Source organism: Mus musculus, chromosome 5 (genome assembly GCF_000001635.26).
Source record: "Mus musculus strain C57BL/6J chromosome 5, GRCm38.p6 C57BL/6J".
Classification (NCBI taxonomy): domain Eukaryota; kingdom Metazoa; phylum Chordata; class Mammalia; order Rodentia; family Muridae; genus Mus; species Mus musculus.
In genome coordinates, this window is record NC_000071.6 from 77264554 (window position 1) to 77287708 (window position 23155).

Below are 23155 nucleotides of genomic sequence, written 5' to 3' on the forward strand. Positions count from 1 at the left end.
CAACCCCCACAAGGACTGATTTTCTCCTGGTTAAGAGTTTGCAATGTGAAAGCATTTTGACCTCATGAAGCTTAAAATTACAGTTAAGCATAAAGATCTGTGTAGGCAGGCACTTAGATTTTGTTTCTTTGATTGAGAAAGGTCTCACTTTGTAGCTATGGCTGGCCTGAAAATTCTTACATAGCACACTAAAGCTTTAAGCTCTCAGCAATCCTCCTGCCTCTGTCTACTGAATTCTGAGTCTGATTGCAGACAAGAGCAATCCCCCACCCCCGGGCCCCCCAATTTGTCAAGTCAATGACCTGGATCTCCTGGTGCTCACGCCTTTCAAGTAGGATTACAGACTTGTGCAGCCAGGGCCGATTTTCGGGTTTTGTATTGTTTTTTAATTTCTTGCACTAGTGTCCCTAAGTAGCCCAGGTTGATCTTGAACTCCGGCCTTTAACTCTTGATCCTCCAGTCTCAACAGCATTCTGAGTGTTGGGATTAACGGCGAGAGCCCACACGCCAGGCCTGAACAGTATTTTTCGAGGCTTCAGCCTTACTTAAGAGGCCAGTGACAATACTTCTCAAGAGGGCGGTCAATGCCTGCACGTTTTTTCCTCCAACAACCCCAATTCTCGTGCACGCCCGGGTAAGGCTGGGGCTAACTTCTGCTATTTGTTTATAAAAGAAAGAAGCTCAGGGAGTAGGTTCCGCCCCTTTAATGAGCCTAAGGCGGGAGTCGGGGGCCGGGCGGATTAGGTAAGTTTCCCCCGAGGCGCGCCCCCAGGCAGGCCAGGAGTCCACTTCGAGCCTCGGGACCGAGGGGCGGGGCGCGCTCGGCGGCCACGCGCGCGGGCGGGGAAGGGGGCGTGTCGGCGGGCGCGCGCGGACGGCGAGGGGGCGTGTCCGGCGGGCGGGCGGGCGGCGACGGCGCGGGCCGGGTGCGCGGCGCAGCGTCCTGTGCTGGAATGTGCGGCTCCCGCGAGCTCGCGGCGCAGCAGCAGAAGACCGAGGAGCGCCGCCGAGGCCGCGGGCCCCAGACCCGGGCGGCCGGGACCGCAGCGACGGCAGAACCAGGGCCGGCGGTCTGATCCCGCTCCGCGATCGCACCCCGGGATCTCGAGGGCCTCGACGCCCAACTTTTCCCCGCTCTCCCTCCCCTCCCCTCCCCCGAAAGTCCAGCAACAAAGAAAAGGAGTTGGAGCGGCGGCGACGCGGGGGTGGCGGACCGTGGGCGCACAGTTCAGAGGGTAGGACGCGGCGGAGCGAGGAGAGCGACGGGGGAGGGCGGCGGGCAGGCGCGGAGCGGCGCGAGGCGCTGTCCAGGGCTGATTTGCAGATACTGTGGCTCGGGCGGCGCGGCGGCCGGGCGGGGGCGGGATCGAGTTACGGAGCGAGTCACGGGCTGGGCCGGGGGCTGGTGCGGAGCGGCGTGGGCATCGGCCCCCAGCGGAGCACGGGGAGGCCCTTCCGCACGGCGCTGAGATCCGGGGCCACGGAGGCCGGAGCGCCGCTGCTGGTGACCGCGGTCCTGAAACTTCCCCCCTCCGCCCTCCCTCCGCCTCGGGCCCAACGCCCCCGGCCCCGCCGGCGTCCCAGGCTCGCCGCCCCCTCCCCCCCAGTCGTAGCAGGGCCGGAAGGCGGCCGCCCCGCTTGACTCAGCCCGGGGCACGGGCGGCGCCGGCGGCAGGCTGGACAGCGATTTCTGCGGCCCGCGCTGGCTCTGCGCAGCGGGGGAGCGAAGTTCGCAAACTTCCGGGCCACGGGGGCGGCGGTGGCGGCCCGCGTGGGGCCCCTCGCAGCGACCGGGGGCCGACAGCCTCGGGAGGGCGCCGCGGAGCCCCGGTACAGGCCCGATCGGACGCGGGTAGCGAGGTAACTTTTCCGCCCAGTCCCGGCCGGGCTAGTGGCGGGCGGCGGGGGAGGGGGCTGCGGGGCCGCGGCCGGCCGGGGAGGCGCCTCTAGGGTGGTGGGCAGCGCGTGAGGTCCGAGCCCAGGCACCGCCCGCGGGTTGGTGGCGGAGAGGAAGCAAGAGGGCCCAAGTTTGCAAAGAGCTGCTTTGTGTTTGGTATTTTGAGAAAATGGCCGAATGCCTATTTCAGTTAGGAATGCCGCCGCCGAGGCCGGCGCTGGTGGCAGCGGCACATAGGAATTCGGTGCAACACGTTGCTCTCGGGCTGTGCTTAGCACAGTCTGCCCGAGAGACGTGGAGATTTCCTTGGGAGTGTGGCTGCCGAGGTGCGTGGGGGAAGCTTTAGAGTGGATGTTGAGGTCCGTTGTGGAATCCGTGGGGCTGTTGAACTAGGGGAGAGCCGTTTCCTGTGATGGCATTCGGGCTCAACTTTTTGTTGGGGCATGTAACTGAGCGAGCGAGTGAGCGGGCGAGCTTGTGTTTTAGACTCTAGGTGAAGCGGCCCGCTTTTAGTATTTTCGGTTTTTAGTTTGTCTTTTAGTACTTTTTTTATTCTTTGCATATCTTGCCTTTAATAATTTGCAAGAGGCACACTGAGTTCTGAGACTGGTACCTTTGAGGCTGGAGGTTGAGACCATTTAGAAACTCAACTTGTTTTCAAGAAGGTGATCTGTAATGGCTTCCCCTAGGCAAGTAGGCCAAGTCAAGCACAATGCGGCTAAGTTGGTTGACGTGTTGAGTTGCACGACTCTTGAGGGAGTTTTCTAACAACAACAAAAAAGCACTTTAAAACTTCCCCTTTTGTGGGAAGAAGGGATCCGTAGCCACCCCTTTAAGAGTCATCAAAAAGTTTTTTAAAATTTGTTACTTTTTTCAGTTTATTCTTTTAGAGTTAGTTGAATTCTCATGAAGAAGTTGAAGTCTTGTAGATTTCTTGATGTGCTCATTAGAGGCCCCAGAATCGCCTGTGGTTTTTCTTTCTCTCTCTCTCTCTCTCTCTCTCTCTCTCTCTCTTTTCCTTTGGAGTTCTCATTCAGACCACTGAACTGTTGGAGAAGTGAGACAACAATAGTTAACTATTCAGTGATTTGGTTATTAAAATTTTAGTTAACATTAAAAATATTAGCCACCAAAAAGAAGACTTGCATGCCGGTGTAGACCCAATGGGTCAAAGAATTCGCTTTTTTTTTTTTTTTTTTTCTTCTGGCTATAGAGGAAACAGTTCCTCATCTGTTTTTGTGATTGCAATAAAGAGAATTGAAAATTCACAGCACCCTTGCCCAGGCCTATCTAGTGCTAGGATTACATGCGAGTACTGCCATACCCAACCAGAAAAAAAAGTATTTGAATGTTGTTGTTAGAAGTTAACGAAGCTTGTTGAATTTTAAAGGTTGCATTGGAAAGATGCTTGCTTTGGGTAATGAGGGCTTTATTTATTTATTTATTTATTTATTTATTTTGGGGGGTTTTGCTTTATCCAGAGTACAGTTATGGCCACCCAGGTGATGGGGCAGTCTTCTGGAGGAGGCAGTCTCTTCAACAACAGTGCCAACATGGGCATGGCCTTAACCAACGACATGTACGACCTGCACGAGCTCTCGAAAGCTGAACTGGCAGCCCCTCAGCTCATCATGTTAGCCAACGTGGCCCTGACGGGGGAGGCAAGCGGCAGCTGCTGCGATTACCTGGTCGGTGAAGAGAGGCAGATGGCCGAATTGATGCCCGTGGGAGACAACCACTTCTCAGAAAGTGAAGGAGAAGGCCTGGAAGAGTCGGCTGACCTCAAAGGGCTGGAAAACATGGAACTGGGAAGTTTGGAGCTAAGTGCTGTAGAACCCCAGCCCGTATTTGAAGCCTCAGCTGCCCCAGAAATATACAGCGCCAATAAAGATCCCGCTCCAGAAACACCCGTGGCGGAAGACAAATGCAGGAGTTCTAAGGCCAAGCCCTTCCGGTGTAAGCCTTGCCAGTACGAAGCCGAATCTGAAGAGCAGTTTGTGCATCACATCCGGATTCACAGCGCTAAGAAGTTCTTTGTGGAGGAAAGTGCAGAGAAACAGGCCAAAGCCTGGGAGTCGGGGTCGTCTCCGGCCGAAGAGGGCGAGTTCTCCAAAGGCCCCATCCGCTGTGACCGCTGTGGCTACAATACCAACCGGTATGACCACTACATGGCACACCTGAAGCACCACCTGCGAGCTGGCGAGAACGAGCGCATCTACAAGTGCATCATCTGCACGTACACGACGGTCAGCGAGTACCACTGGAGGAAACACCTGAGAAACCATTTCCCCAGGAAAGTCTACACCTGCAGCAAGTGCAACTACTTCTCAGACAGAAAAAATAACTACGTTCAGCACGTGCGAACTCACACAGGTAAGGGAGCCTAAGTTGTAGTTTCCAAACTGTGACTTCGTTTAAACTTGGATTATATAAACTGAACCCATCTAAGATATGCTACGGTTTCCCAAGGGAATTGAGGGCGTAGAAAAGAAAACTTACTGATTAACCTTGTGTTGTTGTGTATTGAAAATGGCGTTAGCCCCATCTTTTTTTTTTTGAAACAGACTCTAGCCTTGCTGTCCTGAAATTCATGGTTGGCCTCAAATTCAGATCCACCTGCCCTTCCTCCCTGAAGCTAGGATTAAAGGTGTGCCCCACCACGTGGGGGGCCACCCCTTCACTGGTTGAAACAGGATCTCTAGGAGCTCAGACTGGCCTTGAACTTACGCATTTTGTAGCTGAGAATGTGTAATTTCTGATACTTTTTTTTTTTTTTTTTTTTTAAGATTTATTTATTTATTTATTTATTATATGTAAGTACACTGTAGCTGTCTTCAGACACCCCAGAAGAGGGTATCAGATTTCGTTACGGATGGTTGTGAGCCACCATGTGGTTGCTGGGATTTGAACTCGGGACCTTCGGAAGAGCAGTCGGCGCTCTTAACCACTGAGCCATCTCGCCAGCCCAATTTCTGATACTTTTGCTTCCACCTTCTAAGCAGTAGGGTTACAGGCATGGCACGTGGCGCTGTGTTGGGCTTATGAAGTCAGGGGTAGCCTCAGCATTGCCAGCCAAGCATTCTCTCTGCTGAGCCATGTATCGTCTCTGTGAATAGTTTGCCAGATTGTATATAACTGCACCATATGCGTTGCAGTGCCTTTAGCGGCCAGGAGAGGGCGCTAGATTTCTGAGAACTGGCATATAGACTTGGTTGTGAGTACCATGTGGGTGTAGAGAACTGAACCCTGGGCCTCTGCAAGGGTAGCCAGTACTCGTTACTGATGAGCATCCCTAGCCTAGAGTAGACACTGCCATTGAAGCCATTTTTTTCTCTTTCTTTCTCTCTTTCTTTCTTTCTTTCTTTCTTTCCTTGAGACAGGGTTTCTCTCTATAGCCCTGGCTGTCCTGGAACCAGGCTGGCCTCGAACTCAGAAATCCGCCTGCCTCTGCTTCCCAAGTGCTGGGGTTAAAGGCGTGCGCCACCACTGTCCGGCATGAAGCCATTTTTCTAAGAGAGCAAGCAGGCATACCTAGGAGAACTTCATTTCAGACAAGCATTTGTTGAGCATATCCTAATACCTACAGGTTTTGAGGACTTTCTGGCCCAGAAGTATAAGTCTGAGGGGCTTTCATGGTCCATCTCCCCAGGCTTAGACCAAAAAGAAAAGTTTCAGGGGGTTAGAGAGATGGCTCAGTGGTTAAGAGCACTGGCTGTTCTTCCAGAGGTCCTGAGCAGAGTCCGCTAAGAAAAGCTTATCCTGGAGATTCATGTATGACCTTGGCTGGCCTGAACTCCCCCAGTGTATCATTCTGTCCCCAAACTTTGCTTTTGGACCCTGAGTGCATAGATTACAGGTCTGTGTCACCACACCAGTCCTTGTTTTGTGAGACAAGGGTTTGTTTCAGTAGTAGCCTGGCCCTGCTGAATTCTTGCTTCTTGAGGCTATTATTAACAAGTCTAGGAAGATAGGTGTGAGCCACAAAACCCTGGCCAGCCTAGCACTCCCTCTCCTGCCTCAGCCTTCTGATGTCTAAGACAAGCAGATGCAGATACTGAGATGGGTGTACTTAGCTTTATTGAACTTTTAGTGTTTGGTTGAATGTTTGATAGTACTGGGCATAGAGTAACTTCAACATTTATCGGAGTTGATTCATTCTGTCAGATACAATCAGAATGGATTGTAACTGTCAACCCTAGAATGGCACTTTGCATATGTATATATGTACAAAAGGGTGGAAGAGTGCTTAGGGCAATTTCAGAAATGGTTGGAAATTCTGCTCTGGTCTCAAAGTGAAACTTTGTTAAATGCTTTGTTTTGTTTTTTAAACTCAAGTTTGTGGCTGTGCATGGTGATGCATAGCTTGAATCCCAGTGACTTCCAGGACAGCCAGGGCTGGACAAATAGAACCCTCTCTGGGGTAGGGTGGACTGGAGGATAGGGTTGGGGGTGACAGGCACAAAACAAGAAAAATTCAGGTCTGCTGTTCTAAAGGGCAAACATTCTAATCCGGTCTGCACACAGTAGGGAAGGATAGAAGGCTTTAGATTCTGAAGTGGGGACCGTTATGTTTCCATAAGACCAGAAACTTCATGTGTGCAGTGAAAATTGCAGTTGCTAACAGCAGTGGTCTGCAGTGTGAGCCAGGGCTCCTAGCTGCTGCATGCACAGACCCCAGTGTTCTGTGCATGGAGAACCAGGGCTACAGGTAGGGCTGCCAGAAACAGCTCAGATTTTATTTTATTATTATGATGTAGTCAGGCTGTCCTGGATTCACAGAAATCCACCTGTCTCCATCTCCCAGTGCTGGGATCAAAGGCTTGTGCCACTACACCTGGCTTAGATTTTGAATTAATTTTAGTTCTTTAGAAACATTTTATTGCCAGTTGTTTTGGATCCCCTGTTTATAAAGTGATTGCTGCTTGAATCTTACCCAGTGGTGAACAGATTGTATCATCTATGCTATTTTATCCAGATACCAGCCAGGCCGTGGTGGCGCACACCTTTAATCCCAGCACTTGGAAGCAGAGGCAGGTGGATTTCTGAGTTGGAGGTCAGCCTGGTTTACAGAGTGAGTTCCAGGACATCTAGGACTACACAGAGAAACCCTGTCTCGAAAACAAACAAATAAACAATCTCTATCCAGATACCATGTTCTCCAGGCTGCTTTAAGGACGTCTCTTAAACTTTAGAGTCTAATAGTGCGCTGCTTGTGCAGAGGACCTGAGTTCTGTCCCCAGCACCCAGGGCTTAGATCTCAGCAGGTGCCTGTGCACCCACACATAGACACATAACATAGAAACCCAGGAAAAAACAAAGACAGACATGGTGCAGCAGCCTGGCCTCAATCTCAGCAGAAGCAGACAGCTAGGTTTGAAGGTTAGAAGCCAGTTTTTTTTTTTTTTTTTTTAATAGGTTTTCCGAGACAGGGTTTCTCTGTGTAACCCTGGCTGTCCTGGAGCTCCCTCTGTAGACCAGGCTGGCCTGGAACTCAGAGATCCACCTGCCTCTGCCTCGGGTGCTGGGCTCAAAGGTGTGCGTGCCCCCCCCCCCCCCCCCCAAGCTGGAGCCAGCCTGGCCTTGACTTTTGTCAGGCCAGCTAGCCCTACATGTATGTAGTAAGACCTTGTCTAAAAAACTTTGGAAAAAAAAAGTTTAAAATCTTTGTGGTGGCTAGAATTAAACAGCATTTGGAGGCAAGAGGCAGGTTTAGAGCTGCAACTTTGAGAGTCTGTCTGTCTGCCTGCCTGCATATGCATATCCATACATGTAGCTGCAAATTAGCCAGGTGACATAGTGAGACCCTCCCCCCCCACCCCCCAATGGTAGAGAGTAAATAAACATTGAGGGAATAATTGCTTCACTGAGAAAACCATGGCTCACTGTGACATTCCTCTGGTTCCTACTAATACAGACCATGCCAGACAATATGTGGTCACTACAGTGCTTCCGTGCTTTAGTAATTCTACTTAATAGCCAAGTCTGTATTTATACCTTCAGAGCTGGTAGGTTGCTGAGGCCTGTAGGAGGTTTGCAAAGCTACATTCGGTCAGTTCCTCAGAAGCTGAGACTGGGGGATCATTAGTTCAAGGTCAGCCTGGGCTTCACAATGAAGCCCTGTTTCAGGTCCAGGAAGGGGAAAAAAAAACCTTACTAATGAGCTAAAGTATTTTCATTTGTTGATTGAAGAATAGTTCTAATGGGGGGATATTTTACTTTTTTTTTTAGATTTTATTTTAATTTGGTATAGTGGCCCCCCACTTTTATCCTAGCATTTCAGAGGCCTCTGCAGGCCTGATCTATAGGATTAGCCAGAGTTACATGGTGAAGCCCAGTTTTGTTTTGTTTTGTTTTTGAGACAGGGTTTCTCTGTGTAGCCCTGGCTGTCCTGGAACTCACGCTGTAGACCAGGCTCAGAAATCCGCCTGCCTCTGCCTCCCGAGTGCTGGGATTACAGGCCTGTGCCACCACTGTCCGGCAGAGGCCCAGTTTTGAAAAACAACCAAACAACGATTTTAATGAAGAGTGTGGGAGTGGTAAGACTAGTGTCTGTTTGTTTCCTAGGAAGGAAGAAGTATCAGGCTCTCCACCTAATCATTATTTGTTTAATTTTTGCTTGTTTGACACAGGGTTTCTCTTTGTATCCCCAGCTGTCCTGGAACTTGCTGTATAAACAGGCTGGCCCTAAACTGCAGAGATCCCCCTGCCTCTGCCTTCCCAGTGGCACTATTCCCAGCCCTTTTCAATTCTAAGGCTTTTTTTTTTTCCTTTGAGTGCTGTTCTGTGCAGGTGCCCTGGGGCCAGAGCTATGTGGCGCCCAGGGACGCCTGGGCTGCAGTTACCCGCCTGGGCTGCAGTTACCCGCCTGGGCTGCAGTTACCCGTGGCAGTTGTGAGCCACCTGCTGTGGGGGCTGGGAACTGAATTTGGTCTTTGAAGCATTGCCTGCTCTCTTAATGGAAGACCTCTGTCTCACCCCCGCCCCCACTTCCTCTAGAAGATTTATTTTTATTTTTGTTCTTGGTGAGGGTTTTACACGTGTATGGATGTCTGTGGGGGCTTTAGGATCCCCTCAGAACTGAGGTTACAGGTGCCAGTGACATGGGTATTGGGAACCTAACAAACTTGGGCACTTTGGAAGAGCATGTGTTTTTAACTGCTGAGTCATCTCTCTCCCCCTTTTAAGTAGGATCTTGCTATATACCTCAAGTGGAACTTGAATTCCAGGTTTTCCTACTTGGGCTCCTGGTGCTGAGAGTATAAGCACACGTGATCACATCCATTTTAGTGATTGTTTTATATGGGGGGGGCTGTTATCCAGTATATAGCCTTTAGCTACCCTTTGTTGTTGGGGGGCCATACAGGGAGGGTTTCTCTGCATATCAGAGGTACTCTCAGAGATCCCCATCTACCTCTAGCTCCTGAGAGCTAGAATTAAAGGTGAGGCCGCCACACCCATCTCCCTCTCTCTAAACAGAGCTAGAGATAACCTAAGGCTTACCATATCTGAGCATACTCCCTGCAGCTGAGCTGCATCTCCAGACTCTTTTCTTCGTTTCCGAGTGTAGGAATGTGGCATTGCATCTCTCTGTCATGAGTTTGAATGTTCTGGTTGTTTTCTGCGCTTTGGGCATTAGCGTCTGTCAGTTCCTTCCATGTTTGAGTCTTGGAACTCAAGTCATCGTAATTAATGTGGAACTCAGGTTGACATGGTTGGCAAGGCCCAGTGCCTTTGCCTGCTGGCAGCCTTGGCATCCTGAGAGTTCTTAGCATAGCTGGGTCTATAATTGAGGTGAGGCAGGCAGACCTTGACCTCAGAATGAGTGAAGAGGCCACCTGAGAGACTGAGCCCTGTCTCCAGATAAGATGCTTGTTGGTGCTAAGTCATTGGTGTCTTCAGTGGTGCTCTGTAGAAGTCTAGTGTTACATCACTCTGCGTGTCTTATTATTTCTATGTATGTAAAGGTAACTTCTTGGGATGCAGTGTAGTATATGGACAAGGCCGTTATCCTTGACCTTCTAGAGGTAGAAGGAACACCTGCATGTCTGCTGCCCCAGGAAGCCAGAAGAGGGCCTCAGACAAGAACTGAACTCTTGGATGGTTGAGCTGTCTTAAGGGTTCTGGGCACTGAGCAGGAGTTGCTTTTAACTGAGCCATCTCACTGGGCCTGGTGTTTGACTCGCCTTTAGGTCATGCTGCACAACAGCTTGTAACTGAGAATGTCTCCCGACCCCCTCCCCAGTGTGTGGGTCTGGGGGTGGGTGCACACTACCACTCAGATCTAATTTATACTCTCAAAATGGGAGTAGTTGACTGATTCTGCCAGTAATTGAGAGGAATCGTTTTGCTCTTAAGTTGCTGAGCCATGGGTGTGTTGGCTCATACCTGCCTTGTAGTCCTAGCTCTTGGGAGGCAAAGGGAGGAGGGTCAGGACAGGGTCGTTCGTGCTAGGCAGGGCACAGGTGTGTATTGGGAGTCTGAGACAGTATAACCCCAAGTTCATAGCTTGTTGCACACTGACTCAAAATAAAAAACGGAAACCAACTGGAGACACATAAACCTGTATCCAGACAGAGACAGGAAGATGGAGTGTTTTGGCTAGCCTGGCCTACCTAGGAGAACCTGTTCCAAAAACCGAAATAAAACCCTGGCAGACCAAACCCCAAAGGCTGACATGCCTAAAAAGTATGTGTGAGGGAATAGTTAACACAGATTAGAATGATTTTGAGTTTGTTTTTACATATTAAGCATCTGAAACACTGTCCTTATTTATGACTTTGCAGGAGAACGCCCGTATAAATGTGAACTTTGTCCTTACTCAAGCTCTCAGAAGACTCATCTAACGCGACACATGCGGACTCATTCAGGTTGGTAAGATGGTGACTGCCAGCATTTCAGTAAATTGTCACTTTTATTTCACTGTGGAAAACTACCTTTAGGAAGAATTTCTTTTAGAATTGAAGTTGAGTTGTTTTTAACTCACTGGTTTTGGAGGTTTTTGTTTTTTCTGTTGTCTGGAACTCACAGATCCACCTGCCCCTGCCTGGAAGTGTTGGGAGTAGAAGCCTGTGCCACTGTGCCAGGCAGGCCCTGCCTTAAAAAAGCAAAACCGTAATGGGAGTGGGGAGGGTAAATATGGGTTCTCTTAGATCAGACTCTAGAACAAAACAGATGTCAACTTACTTGCATGCTTTTTCTGGAAGGGCTTTCTTTGTTTTTCTTTTTGAAGTTGTATTAATAGTGTAAGTATTTTGCTTGTAAGTGCACCATGTGGGTGCAGGTCCTGTGAAGGGCAGAAGAGGATGGCAGATCCCCACGAACCGGAGTGCAGATGGTTAGGAGACACTGTGGATGCTGGAACTAAACTTGGGTCCTCTACAAGATCTTAACTTCTGAGCAGTCTCTTCAGCTTAAAGGGTTCCTAATTTGTTAGAACTAGGAATAAATAGTTCTACACAGTCCACAGGTGAATTTACCCCCCCCCCCCCCCCCCCCGCCCTCACTCTTTTTTTTTTGTATTGTATTGTGTGTGTGATAAAATGATTGTCCAGGGTTGGGGTTTTTTTTTTCCGTTAGTTAAGAGTACATTCCTTTCCCGGAGTACTAGGGTTTGATTTCTTGCACCCTATGGTGGTGGTTCACAATTTATCTTTAACTCTGGTTCCAGGGATCTGATGCCCCTTCTGGCTGCTTTAGGTACTGCATGGGGTATGGTGCACAGATAATACATGCAGGCAAAAGACCCCATACATACAAAACCAACCAAACAAAGGGTTAACCATGTAGCGTAAGCTCCCCTCATCTCTTCCCACTTCAGTTTGCTTATTGCTTGTGTAATGGCTTCCTTGTGCCACCGTAACTGGCCCATCGCTTTCCTCTTTTCAAGGTGGTCTCATGTAGCCCTGGTTGAAGATGACTTTAAACTTTTGATTCTCCTATTTCAGTACATAGCTAAAGATGCCTTTAAATTTTCGACCCCCTGCCTTCACCTCCTAGGTGCTGGGGCTGGGCATGAACTCTCACCCAGTTCAGTGGTGCTAAGGGGATCAGCATACAAAATAAACGTAAAGAAAAGAATGGACAGTCCAATTCACTGATTTACAATAAAGTCATGCAGGGCTATTCCGTGGCTGAAATAGTCACAGTCACTGCTCCCAGGAGTCTCTGTTCTCAGGACACATATGGACATAAAAGACAGATTTGGGGGGCTGGATAGATGGCTCAGCACTTCAGAGGCCTTAGCTGTTCTCTTTTTGAGTTTTTGTTTGTTTGTTTTTTTCGAGACAGGGTTTCTCTGTATAGTCCTGGCTGTCCTAGAACTCACTTTGTAGACCAGGCTGGCCTTGAACTCAGAAATCTGCCTGCCTCTGCCTCTCAGGTGCTGGGATTAAAGGCGTGCGCCACAATGCCTGGCTCTTAACTGTTCTTTTTTTTTAAAGATTTATTTATTTATTTATTATATGTAAGTACACTGTCTTCAGACACTCCAGAAGAGGGAGTCAGATCTCGTGATCAGATGGTTGTGAGCCGCCATGTGGTTGCTGGAATTTGAACTCCTGACCTTCGGAAGAGCAGTCGGGTGCTCTTACCCACTGAGCCATCTCACCAGCCCCTTAACTGTTCTTGTAGAGGCCTTGTGTTCAGTTTCCAGCACCCAGGTCAGGTAGCTCATAATTGCCTACAGTTGCATTTTCAGGGAACCTGATGCCTTATGGTCTGTGAGTGAAGTGGATATAACCCCACAGCACTGGTAGGCAAGCACTGAGCATTGGTTTGCTTTGCACCTGAGCATTGGTTTGCTTTGCACCGAGTGCTGCCATTGAGGGCGGTTCGCCCAAGAACTGCTTGTGAGGTTCCTGGGGCAGTTTGCCACCTCTGAGGCCTCATTTTGGGCCGGTTGGAGCCTAACAGTTCCTTCAGGACTGGGCAGCAGCTGCTGGTTCATGCTAAGTTGTGCGTGTGTGCCGCCTAGAGGACTGGTCTGGAGCTGATAAGTTGTGGTGTTTGCTGGAGAACTGAACTGCTATCAAAGATTGAGCCAAAGAGCTATTGCTGACCAGGTCCACTTCCCCCATATCCTAATAAAGTTTATTTTCCACTACCTTGGCTGGGTGGTGGGCTAGAGCAGGGGTGGAATCCTTATTAAAAGTAGGCTGCAAAAAATTTAAGCCTACATCTGAGGGCATCTTGATGTTCCTGATGTATAGAAACTTATCCAGAACACCCACATACACAAAAATAAGTAAATCTTTTAAAAGTATATATACAATGATGCTTGTTTGTACCTGACTTAACAAGTGAGGGTGCTGGCTGCTCAGTCCCCCAGACCTATGGGGAAGGAGCGAGAACCAGCTCCCGTAAGGTTGACCTCTGACTTCTGTCTTCATGTTAACGTGGTGCCCTTTTGCCCCAACACAAACATACATAAAAACCTCAAATGATGCTGGTGTGCAGGGACACAGCTGTAATCCTGCCTCTTGAGGGCTGAAAACTCAGGCCAGCCTAAGCCATGATACTGAACGATCCCAGGCAGTGTGGTGAGGTTAGCCTTAAAATCTAAAGGACCAAAAATAAATGAAGGTTAGCCTAGCCTCTCTCTCTCCTTTTTTAAAGATTTGTTTGTTTCATGTAAGTACACTGTAGCTGTCTTCAGACACACCAGAAGAGGGCATCAGATTCCATTACAGATGGTTGTGAGCCACCAGGTGGTTGCTGGGAATTGAACTAAAGACCTCTGGAAGAGCAGTCAGTGTTCTTAACCATTGAGCCCCTCGTGCCCTCCTCCCCGCTTTTCTGGCTGTGACTGACATGAATCTCTATCCAGATTCAGAACACAGCCTGTAGGGCACATGCGCTATCTGGCCCTGAAGAACATGATTTTACCTTAGTCTCTCAAAATGAGGAGTTAGAATTTAATTCCCAATTTGCCCCAACATCCCATCTTCCCCTTTCTGTGATGTTCTCTGAGCTTTGGATGGTGTAACATAGATGTCTCCGTTAGGGCCGAACATGTCACCATCATTCTCTGGCCAATGGAAGTCTGAACTAGCCTTTCTAGCTGCAGTAAGACTCTTGGCTAACTCTGGATATAGACACAAATATGTAGAAGGAGATTGGAACATGACTATTAGGTGAAACAGGAGTAATGTGTGCATGCCTAGGGCCTACGACCTATGACCTCCCCAGGCACTGGCCCTTGGTCAGATTTACATTACTTACGTTTTTTCAAGACAGAGTTTCTCTGTGTATCCCTGGCTGTCCTGGAACAAACTTAGACTGGAACAAACTTAGACCAGTCTGGCCTCGAACTCAGAAATCCACCTGCCTCTGCCTCCCAAGTGCTGGGATTAAAGGCATGCACCACCACTGCCCGGCAGTACCAAATTTTAAAATCAACTTTAATTTATTGTGTATGTGTGGCTGTGTATGAAGATAACTTGTGTATAGAGGCTGTATAGGGACAGCTCTGCCTCCACTGTGGGTCTTGGTGAGAAGTGCCTTGGTGAGGGGCCGCCTTACTGGTCCCCCCCCCTTAAAAAAACAAAATAAAAAAAAAAACTATGCTCAATAGTGTTGGCGTTACAGGTGTGTGCCACCATGCTGGGTTTCACGTGGGCCTGAGGGTTGGCTCCAAGGCTGGAGACAGTCTGAGGCTGGCCTCTTTTAATGTACCTGAAAGTGACCTTGAACCCCTTCCCCCCAGACTGACTGTTAGTGTGATAGACAGGGACCACCAGGCCTGCCTGCCCTGTTGTTTTGCCCAGACTTTCAGTGCTCGTTGCATGCCTGCTTTGTTAGCCTGGTCACAGTCATCAGATGGCTGCTTTCTCAAGGTCTCAGGAGAAGCAGATGCAGAGCTCATTTGCTTTTCCTGACAGGTTTTTTTAACTGTAGAAATGGCCACGAGTCTGTCTATGTGTTTAGTGAATGTTTGTTCCCATTTAGAGCTTTGCTGCAAGGACAGCGTCCACACCTCTCTGCAGACTTGAGTCAAGCCCAGTGCTTCCCTCGACTTGCATTCTTAGGCCCTTTCCCCTCCACATTTTGAGATAGGTTCTTGCTATGTATGGCGCCTATAGTGTATGTGTGGCTGTGTATGAAGTGCCTATAGTGACCTCAGCGTCTTGAGTAGTAGGGATTGCAGGGATTACAAATACCATGCTGAGCTGAACCTCTTAATTTAACAGGGCAGGAACTTGTTACCTACCTACTTACCTAACTGATACACCTGGGTAGGCCTTGAGGGATTCTGTCAACGGACATTTCTAATGGTGTAATCTGTACTACTGTCAGTTAAACTTTATGTCTAATTCTGCTTATGGAAAACTTGGATAATAATAAATGAGGATGTTTGAAAGATTAATTTTCATAAATGTCAATTTCCATTTCTCTACTATGCTTTCCATTGGACCGGTGGGGTATGGATACCAATTGGTAATATTTACTAGAGTGTGATCTAGCTGGGTATGTATTCAGGTAGAACTTTTTTAATGCTTTTAATTTTGGGTGGGTGGGGCCTGGTTTTGTGCCTGTGCCTGTGCCTGTGACTGTCTGCTTGTGTTACACACCATATCTATTTGTATACCACCACTCAAAGTTAGTTTCTTTGCCCTTTTTTTATAGAGAAGTTGATATAGAAAAAAATTACTTAAGTTTTCTAGTTGACTTCAGCCTTATTTATGCTTAAAAATAGTCACTGCCATTAGAGAGACGCTCAACTATCACCTTCCGGTGATGGGTGAAGGTTAAACTGACTCCTTTAGCTGAGGCAGAGCCTTAAAGAAAGCTTAGACCTCTAGCCTGTGACTGAAGCTCCACTTCTGGGGCCCCCTTATGGGTGCAAGTGTTCTCTTGTCTTACATTCTCCTTTTGGTTAAGAGAATTCTAGAGGGGGAGGAACAAGACAGTCAAAGCATTTTTGTCTTAGAGTGGCTTTGTCCCCCACTCATCGTCACAGGCTCATGACTGTCCCAGCGGTTCCTGCTTCCCCTGGAGCCTGGTCTGAAGTAGAGCCGGAGGGCTGACTCTAAACTGTTTTGAAGATCATGTTGATCACTCCTCCAATTGATTTTGAAAATCAAGCCTACATCCCAGATAGGGAAAAGTTATACAAATAAATATGGAAAATACAAGGTGCATGATCAAGTCATTCCAATAAATGCTCTTTGTTCTTATTTTACGTTTATAGCTCCTAAGGATATTTTAATGTTGACTTGTGTCTTTTATCTCTGACTTCTCTTCTTTACCTTTAGGTGAGAAGCCATTTAAATGTGATCAGTGCAATTATGTGGCCTCTAATCAGCATGAAGTGACCCGACATGCAAGACAGGTTCACAACGGGCCTAAACCTCTTAATTGCCCGCACTGTGACTACAAAACAGCAGATAGAAGCAACTTCAAAAAGCACGTGGAGCTGCATGTTAACCCACGGCAGTTCAACTGCCCCGTGTGTGACTACGCGGCTTCTAAGAAGTGTAATCTACAATACCATTTCAAATCTAAGCATCCCACCTGTCCCAGCAAAACAATGGATGTCTCCAAAGTGAAGCTAAAGAAAACCAAAAAGAGAGAGGCTGACCTGCTTAATAACGCCGTCAGCAACGAGAAGATGGAGAATGAGCAAACAAAAACAAAGGGGGATGTGTCTGGGAAGAAGAACGAGAAACCTGTAAAAGCTGTGGGAAAAGATGCTTCAAAAGAGAAGAAGCCTGGTAGCAGTGTCTCAGTGGTCCAGGTAACTACCAGGACTCGGAAGTCAGCGGTGGCGGCGGAGACTAAAGCAGCAGAGGTGAAACACACAGACGGACAAACAGGAAACAATCCAGAAAAGCCCTGTAAAGCCAAGAAAAACAAAAGAAAGAAGGATGCTGAGGCCCATCCCTCCGAAGAGCCTGTGAACGAGGGACCAGTGACAAAAAAGAAAAAGAAGTCTGAGTGCAAATCAAAAATCGGTACCAACGTGCCAAAGGGCGGCGGCCGAGCGGAGGAGAGGCCGGGGGTCAAGAAGCAAAGCGCTTCCCTTAAGAAAGGCACAAAGAAGACGCCGCCCAAGACAAAGACAAGTAAAAAAGGTGGCAAACTTGCTCCAAAGGGGATGGGGCAGACAGAACCTTCTTCTGGGGCATTGGCTCAAGTGGGGGTGTCTCCAGACCCTGCCCTCATTCAGGCAGAGGTCACCGGGTCAGGATCTTCTCAGACAGAGCTTCCTTCACCCATGGATATTGCTAAGTCAGAGCCCGCCCAGATGGAGGTTTCCCTAACAGGGCCACCTCCGGTGGAGCCTGCTCAAATGGAGCCATCGCCTGCGAAACCTCCCCAGGTAGAAGCACCCACTTACCCCCAGCCTCCCCAAAGGGGGCCTGCCCCTCCCACGGGGCCTGCCCCTCCCACGGGGCCTGCCCCTCCCACGGAGCCTGCCCCTCCCACGGGGCTTGCCGAGATGGAACCTTCTCCCACGGAGCCTTCCCAGAAGGAACCACCTCCCAGTATGGAGCCTCCCTGCCCCGAGGAGCTGCCTCAGGCCGAGCCACCTCCTATGGAGGATTGTCAGAAGGAGCTGCCTTCTCCCGTGGAGCCCGCTCAGATTGAGGTTGCTCAGACGGCCCCTACGCAGGTTCAGGAGGAGCCCCCTCCTGTCTCGGAGCCACCTCGGGTGAAGCCAACCAAAAGATCATCTCTCCGGAAAGACAGAGCAGAGAAGGAGCTGAGCCTGCTGAGTGAGATGGCGCGGCAGGAGCAGGTCCTCATGGGGGTTGGCTTGGTGCCTGTTAGAGACAGCAAGCTTCTGAAGGGAAACAAGAGCGCCCAGGACCCCCCAGCCCCACCGTCACCATCGCCAAAGGGAAACTCGAGGGAAGAGACACCCAAGGACCAAGAAATGGTCTCTGATGGGGAAGGAACTATAGTATTCCCTCTCAAGAAAGGAGGACCAGAGGAAGCTGGAGAGAGTCCAGCTGAGTTGGCTGCTCTCAAGGAGTCTGCCCGTGTTTCATCCTCTGAACAAAACTCAGCCATGCCAGAGGGTGGAGCATCACACAGCAAGTGTCAGACTGGCTCCTCTGGGCTTTGTGACGTGGACACTGAGCAGAAGACAGATACTGTCCCCATGAAAGACTCCGCAGCAGAGCCAGTGTCCCCTCCTACCCCAACAGTGGACCGTGACGCAGGGTCACCAGCTGTAGTGGCCTCCCCTCCTATCACGTTGGCTGAAAACGAGTCTCAGGAAATTGATGAAGATGAAGGCATCCATAGCCATGATGGAAGTGACCTGAGTGACAACATGTCTGAGGGGAGTGACGACTCAGGACTGCACGGGGCTCGGCCGACACCACCAGAAGCTACGTCAAAAAATGGGAAGGCAGGGTTGGCTGGTAAAGTGACTGAGGGAGAGTTTGTGTGTATTTTCTGTGATCGTTCTTTTAGAAAGGAAAAAGATTATAGCAAACACCTCAATCGCCACTTGGTGAATGTGTACTTCCTAGAAGAAGCAGCTGAGGAGCAGGAGGAGCAGGAGGAGCGGGAGGAGCAGGAGTAGCTGAGCCTCGGCAGAAGCACCGTGCAGACTTTGTGAGCATGCAATTTTAATTTGTAGACAAACGCAAGCTTGCTTTAATTAGTCTCCAAGGCTGAGTTTTCAGTAACATTCTTTTTCTTAGGACTGTACATCTATTTAGTGTTTGTTGCATAAATCTTAGCAAATCCTCGGGAGTTAATGTAAGAGGACAGATATGTAACTAGCTCGTGCAGGCAGGTGCAAGGAGAAGGGTAAGATGGTGGAACACACCACTTGCCTTGTCTGCCTACAACCTGTTGGGTTTTCTTTTCACGGTAGTTCCTAATTTTTAGTTACTTGTTTAGATCGATAAAAATTGGCTTAGTAAATTACTTGAAGAATTTGCCTGCTTTATATAAATTAAGTTAGCACTTTACAGTTTCTTTAGAGATGAAAAAAAAGAGATTTTAATTGGAGAGAAATTCTCAACATTGGACATTGTATCTGTCCAGGTAATTGCTTCCTAACTTGCTATCAATATTTTGTGTTTATATGTTAATCGTTATAAAAAGTGATTTTTGTTTTTTGGGTATTTTTTATTTTGGTGCTTTTCTGGCTTAAGATGTTGCACATGGTTCTTGTTTTTGTTTCTTTAACCTATGCAGTTAATCTCCCTTCCCCTGAAACAGCGTTGTGTTAAATAGTAACACTATACAGATATATGCATGGTTTTTTTTTTTGTTTGTTTGTTTGTTTGTTTTTCCTTTTTGGAGGGATGCTTTTAGGCTTGTTTGCAAAGGGCCATTTTCCTTTTCTTTGCTGCAGTTGTCTTTTTTGCAGAACAATAGTGTGTGAAAGTTTATAAGCAATGGAACATGCAGGTTCAATCCATTGTTTTGGGTTTTGTTTTGTTTTATTTTTTTATTTTAAATTTCACCACTTATCTATGCCAGAATTAGTTTCATATAAGTTATTTTGAATGGTGAGGATATGTGTAATTCCACAGCTTTCCAGTCTGATTTTTTTTTTTCCCCCCAGTAAGTCACTAGATGCATATTGAACAAATATTTGTCTCAAAAATCAGCCACCAGTGTTCTTTTGCTGTTTCTAGCTCATTACAGAGCGATCATCCTTTGAGGAGTTGTCTTCAGGAGATGGTTGATGGTTACTCCACTGAGTAGAGACCTCCAAGTGGTATTGGAAGCAGCAAACCTGGAGTGAGACATAATTATCCTTCAGACTGGAGACTGTCAGTTGTGAGAAAGCCACTGTGGTCACATGGCTAGGCTAGTTGAAAGTGCCGAGTTCCAGCAGGCGGCTGCTGCTGTTTCCAGTGAGTACTGAAAAGGCTGATGTTAGAACTGAGTATAGTCCGGAGTTTAAGCATCATATTTTCTCAGGGATCTCCACAAACTAGCGGGTGTCCTCGCTGTCCCTGTGAGACAGCCTCTGTACAGGAGAGGCCTTAAGTGAATTGTCACTGTCCTGGAGGTCCTCTGGAGACACTGAGAAGCTGCATGTATGTACTCCAGAGCCTGGTTTCTGTGCTCTCCAGAACATGAAAGCGCCCAGCATGGACGTTGCTTACTGGGAGTAGTAAATTAAGTATGAGCCCAGTAGGGAGTTGTGACGTTTTGATGGAATAACCTCGTGTATTTCATTTATTTTCCTGGCGATCTCTGAGCAGGCTTCAGATTTTGACAGTTATGAAAGATCCAAGCATTAATGTGTGGGTGAAAAGCTTGGTGAAATTCTGAGTGAAGTCTTAGTTAAAGTTGGTTGAACTTGGAATTGACTGGGAGGCCAAAGATTTAAAAAGCAGATTTTCTCAAGACACAGTTGTGTGATAATGGTGTGTGCTTCGTGTGTGTGCGTGAGACTTTGTAAATGTTGAATTCTAGGCTCCGACAATCATTGTAGTGCAGATCAGACTGCAGAATATTTATGTTTTAAATTTAAATTATAAAGCTAGTTAAGTCTTCTAACAACTAGTTTTAATGTTCATGAGCAAATTTTGCCTACATTACCTTTTCAAGATGTTGAAAAAGATGCTTCCGCAAGCCCAGGTTGGAAGCTGGGAGGTGGGTGGTTCTAGGAGAGATCTTTGTGGATTCATTCTTACTCAATGCCTTCTGGGATTGAGTAAGTTTTAATCTATTCTGTAAGATTAAAAGGAAAAAAACAAAAACACAATGGAAATTAAAACCTCATTAAATTAGTCTTTAAAAACATTGTTACCTGAGATTGAGTGGGACTTTTGAGGGCTTTGTTCCAGAAAACAAGGACCGGGTCCTCGGGCCTACATTAGGCCTGACCCCGGAGCCATGTGTTTGTGCCTAAAATCATCTCAGTGGGAAGTATCTTAGTGACTCTAGAGACTCCCGGGACAGTGGGGGGGTCTTCCATTTGAAAACTGTGATACTTGCATGGGATTGTTTGAATCTTGTTTCCTAGTCTCCCTTTCCCCATCACTACCCTCATAGTCTGAAGGTAGATTTTTCTCTTGATAAAGGAACACAAAAATGAACATCTTACTTGTAAATTGATATCTAGTAACTAGTGGTAAACTTGAAATGGTAGCATTCTTTACAGCTTAATCCTAGGTAGCCTTAGAGAAATGTGTCTTTATTATTTCTGAACCTGCATCCATCTTGTCTGCCCAAGCTGTCTTAAGTTATGTTTCCTTTTTTCAGAGCTGCTTTTTATTTTGGGGCTACTTTTTTTTTTTTTTAATTGAGGCGTAAATCATAAAAGACTACATTGCTTTGATGAGAGACTTTTTACACCGTCAGGTTGTCTTTGTCTAGTCTTCCAAGAAGGGTCATTGTGCTTTTTTAGATAAATCCTGACATGGGCTACTTCAGATGCAAAGTAAAACCCAAGCTCTCACCTCACGTGTTTCACTCTGAATGTGGCCAGCGGAAGACACGACTTGCCTGTTAGCACACTGTTACTTGTAAACGGAAATGCTGAAGACACTCAGCTTTCTTTACAGAAAATCAAGGTTTCCTGATGACTGGGCACATGAGGTGAGCTGACAGTCTTGGTTCAGGGTGATCGGATTGTGTAGACTGACAGTCTGTGTACTGCTGGCTAAGTGTGATAGCATCTGCAGTTCTCTCCCTCCCGGTAGTTACTGAACTCTTTAAAACTGGTATTGTGACGTTACAACAATGTTTTGCGCCAATTTTATAAACCTTTACAGTGCAATATGTGTTACTTTTCTGAGGCAAACCAAAGGTATATTTCTCAAGGTTCTGCTGCCATCAGCAGCATTTGATGGAGGATTTTTTTTATACATTTGTAATAGGTAGAGATGAAACAGATTGCAGTTTGTTTTTTGTTATTTTTTTTTTTTTAAATTGTAAACCATGTACCAGGTTTCTGGTCAAGATTGTGTAGGATAAGTTAAACATAATTGCATTCTATTAACCAATATGAGTGTATTTCTTATGCATATAGTTACATTGAAATAAAGTTCTAAAAACTATCGGACCTTTGTTTATTATTGGTGTGTCAAAGAAGCCGATATCACCTCTTTTGTGTAACTGGGAGTATATTCCGCTATACCTTGGTCTTTGTTTTTTAGTGCTGAGGAGCCAGCCCAGATCTTGCTCATTGTAGGCAAGAGCTCCATCACTGAGCTGTGTCTCCAGCAGTGTATTTAAAGTTTCTCATAGCTGTCAAGATGGACCTGGACAATGGAGAGCATGGCTGGTAGGGTCCTGGTAGCTCTAGGGCTAGGAGTTATTATATCATCACAGTGAGATGTCACTCCAAGCATGTCCGAGATTAATAAAGGAAGAGTTCCCTAATTATAGTGCAAACTGGCTCTGGCTACTGAAAATAGGAACCGATGCTGTGCAGAGGTTATAAGTAAGGGAGCTACAGTGTTGCTGCTTGCATCTGCAGATTTCAGGACCCAGATGCTTTGTGCAGTTAAACATGTTTTACCAAGACAGGAAGTCCAAGCTTGGCTTTTTAATAAATGGAAGTTACAATGTATAGATGCTGTCATAGTTAGTCTGGAGTCTGTTCTCCAGGCTCACCTTGCCTGGAAGGCAAAAGAAAAGAAAGCACTGATTAAAAGCCGTGGGTTTAACGAGTGGCTGTCATCCAGCATAGCCTTCTAAGCCGCTTGGCAGAATCAGGCTCCATTTGATAAGAGAGTGGAGCTTAAGGGGCAGCTGTAAGCAGCCAGTGTCACCTTTGAGCTGCCTGTGAGGCAAGGCTGCTTCGGCTGAATTCTGCTTCTGTGTAGCTTAGTATCTTCTAAGGAAACATGGGTAAATTCTTTATACCTTTCGGTCATTTCATTGTCCCCTTCACCAAGGGAGATGTTGTGGGTAGCCTCCCAAGACTTCAAGCGTGCTGTCTTTGGGGGAGGTAGAGGCTAGGGAGAAACACAAGAGTTCCATTTTACTCAATGGTTGCTACCCTACCCACAAAGTGTGAACTTCCCTTTGTGGTCGCTGGGCCTGGGGTGAGCAGATGGATGGCCATTGGGAAAACTTGGCTGAAGGCAAGATGAGTTAGAAGTGTTCCCTGAACCGCTATTTTAAGATCTTGCTCTATTTAATGGGGCTGAAAAGACAAAAGGTTAGGATTTAGTGTTCCCCATCGGTTGTCTGAGGGTTGCCATTCCCTTCATGGTTCAGAGGGCCTCATTGCTGTCTGTAGTGTAGAGGGGAGAGAGTTGAGAAACATGGATGGAATTTATCTCAGTCCAGTCGGTAACCTGTGACCCGACAGCCTGAGAAAGAAGG

At 47.5% G+C, this 23155-nt stretch overlaps 1 protein-coding gene and 1 non-coding gene across 3 annotated transcripts; both read left to right on the plus strand.

Moving 5' to 3' along the window:
- The first annotated feature begins 940 nt into the window (after positions 1 to 940).
- Positions 941 to 21879, plus strand: Rest (RE1-silencing transcription factor). Of its 2 annotated transcripts, none has more exons than NM_011263.2 (4): positions 941 to 1235; positions 3379 to 4270; positions 10681 to 10764; positions 16150 to 19144. In NM_011263.2, the coding sequence occupies exons 2-4, from the start codon at positions 3388 to 3390 to the stop codon at positions 18429 to 18431; spliced, it is 3249 nt and encodes a 1082-aa protein (NP_035393.2). In that variant the 5' UTR covers positions 941 to 1235; positions 3379 to 3387; the 3' UTR covers positions 18432 to 19144. The 2 variants fall into 2 exon arrangements, with proteins under 2 accessions (NP_035393.2, XP_006534905.1); XM_006534842.4 differs by lacking the exon at positions 941 to 1235 and adding an exon at positions 1470 to 1860 and having other exon boundaries at positions 16150 to 21879.
- Positions 8204 to 8285, plus strand: Mir5098 (microRNA 5098). The gene has a single exon (NR_039557.1). It is a non-coding gene; the product is annotated as a microRNA 5098 (primary transcript).
- Positions 21880 to 23155: the final 1276 nt, after the last annotated feature.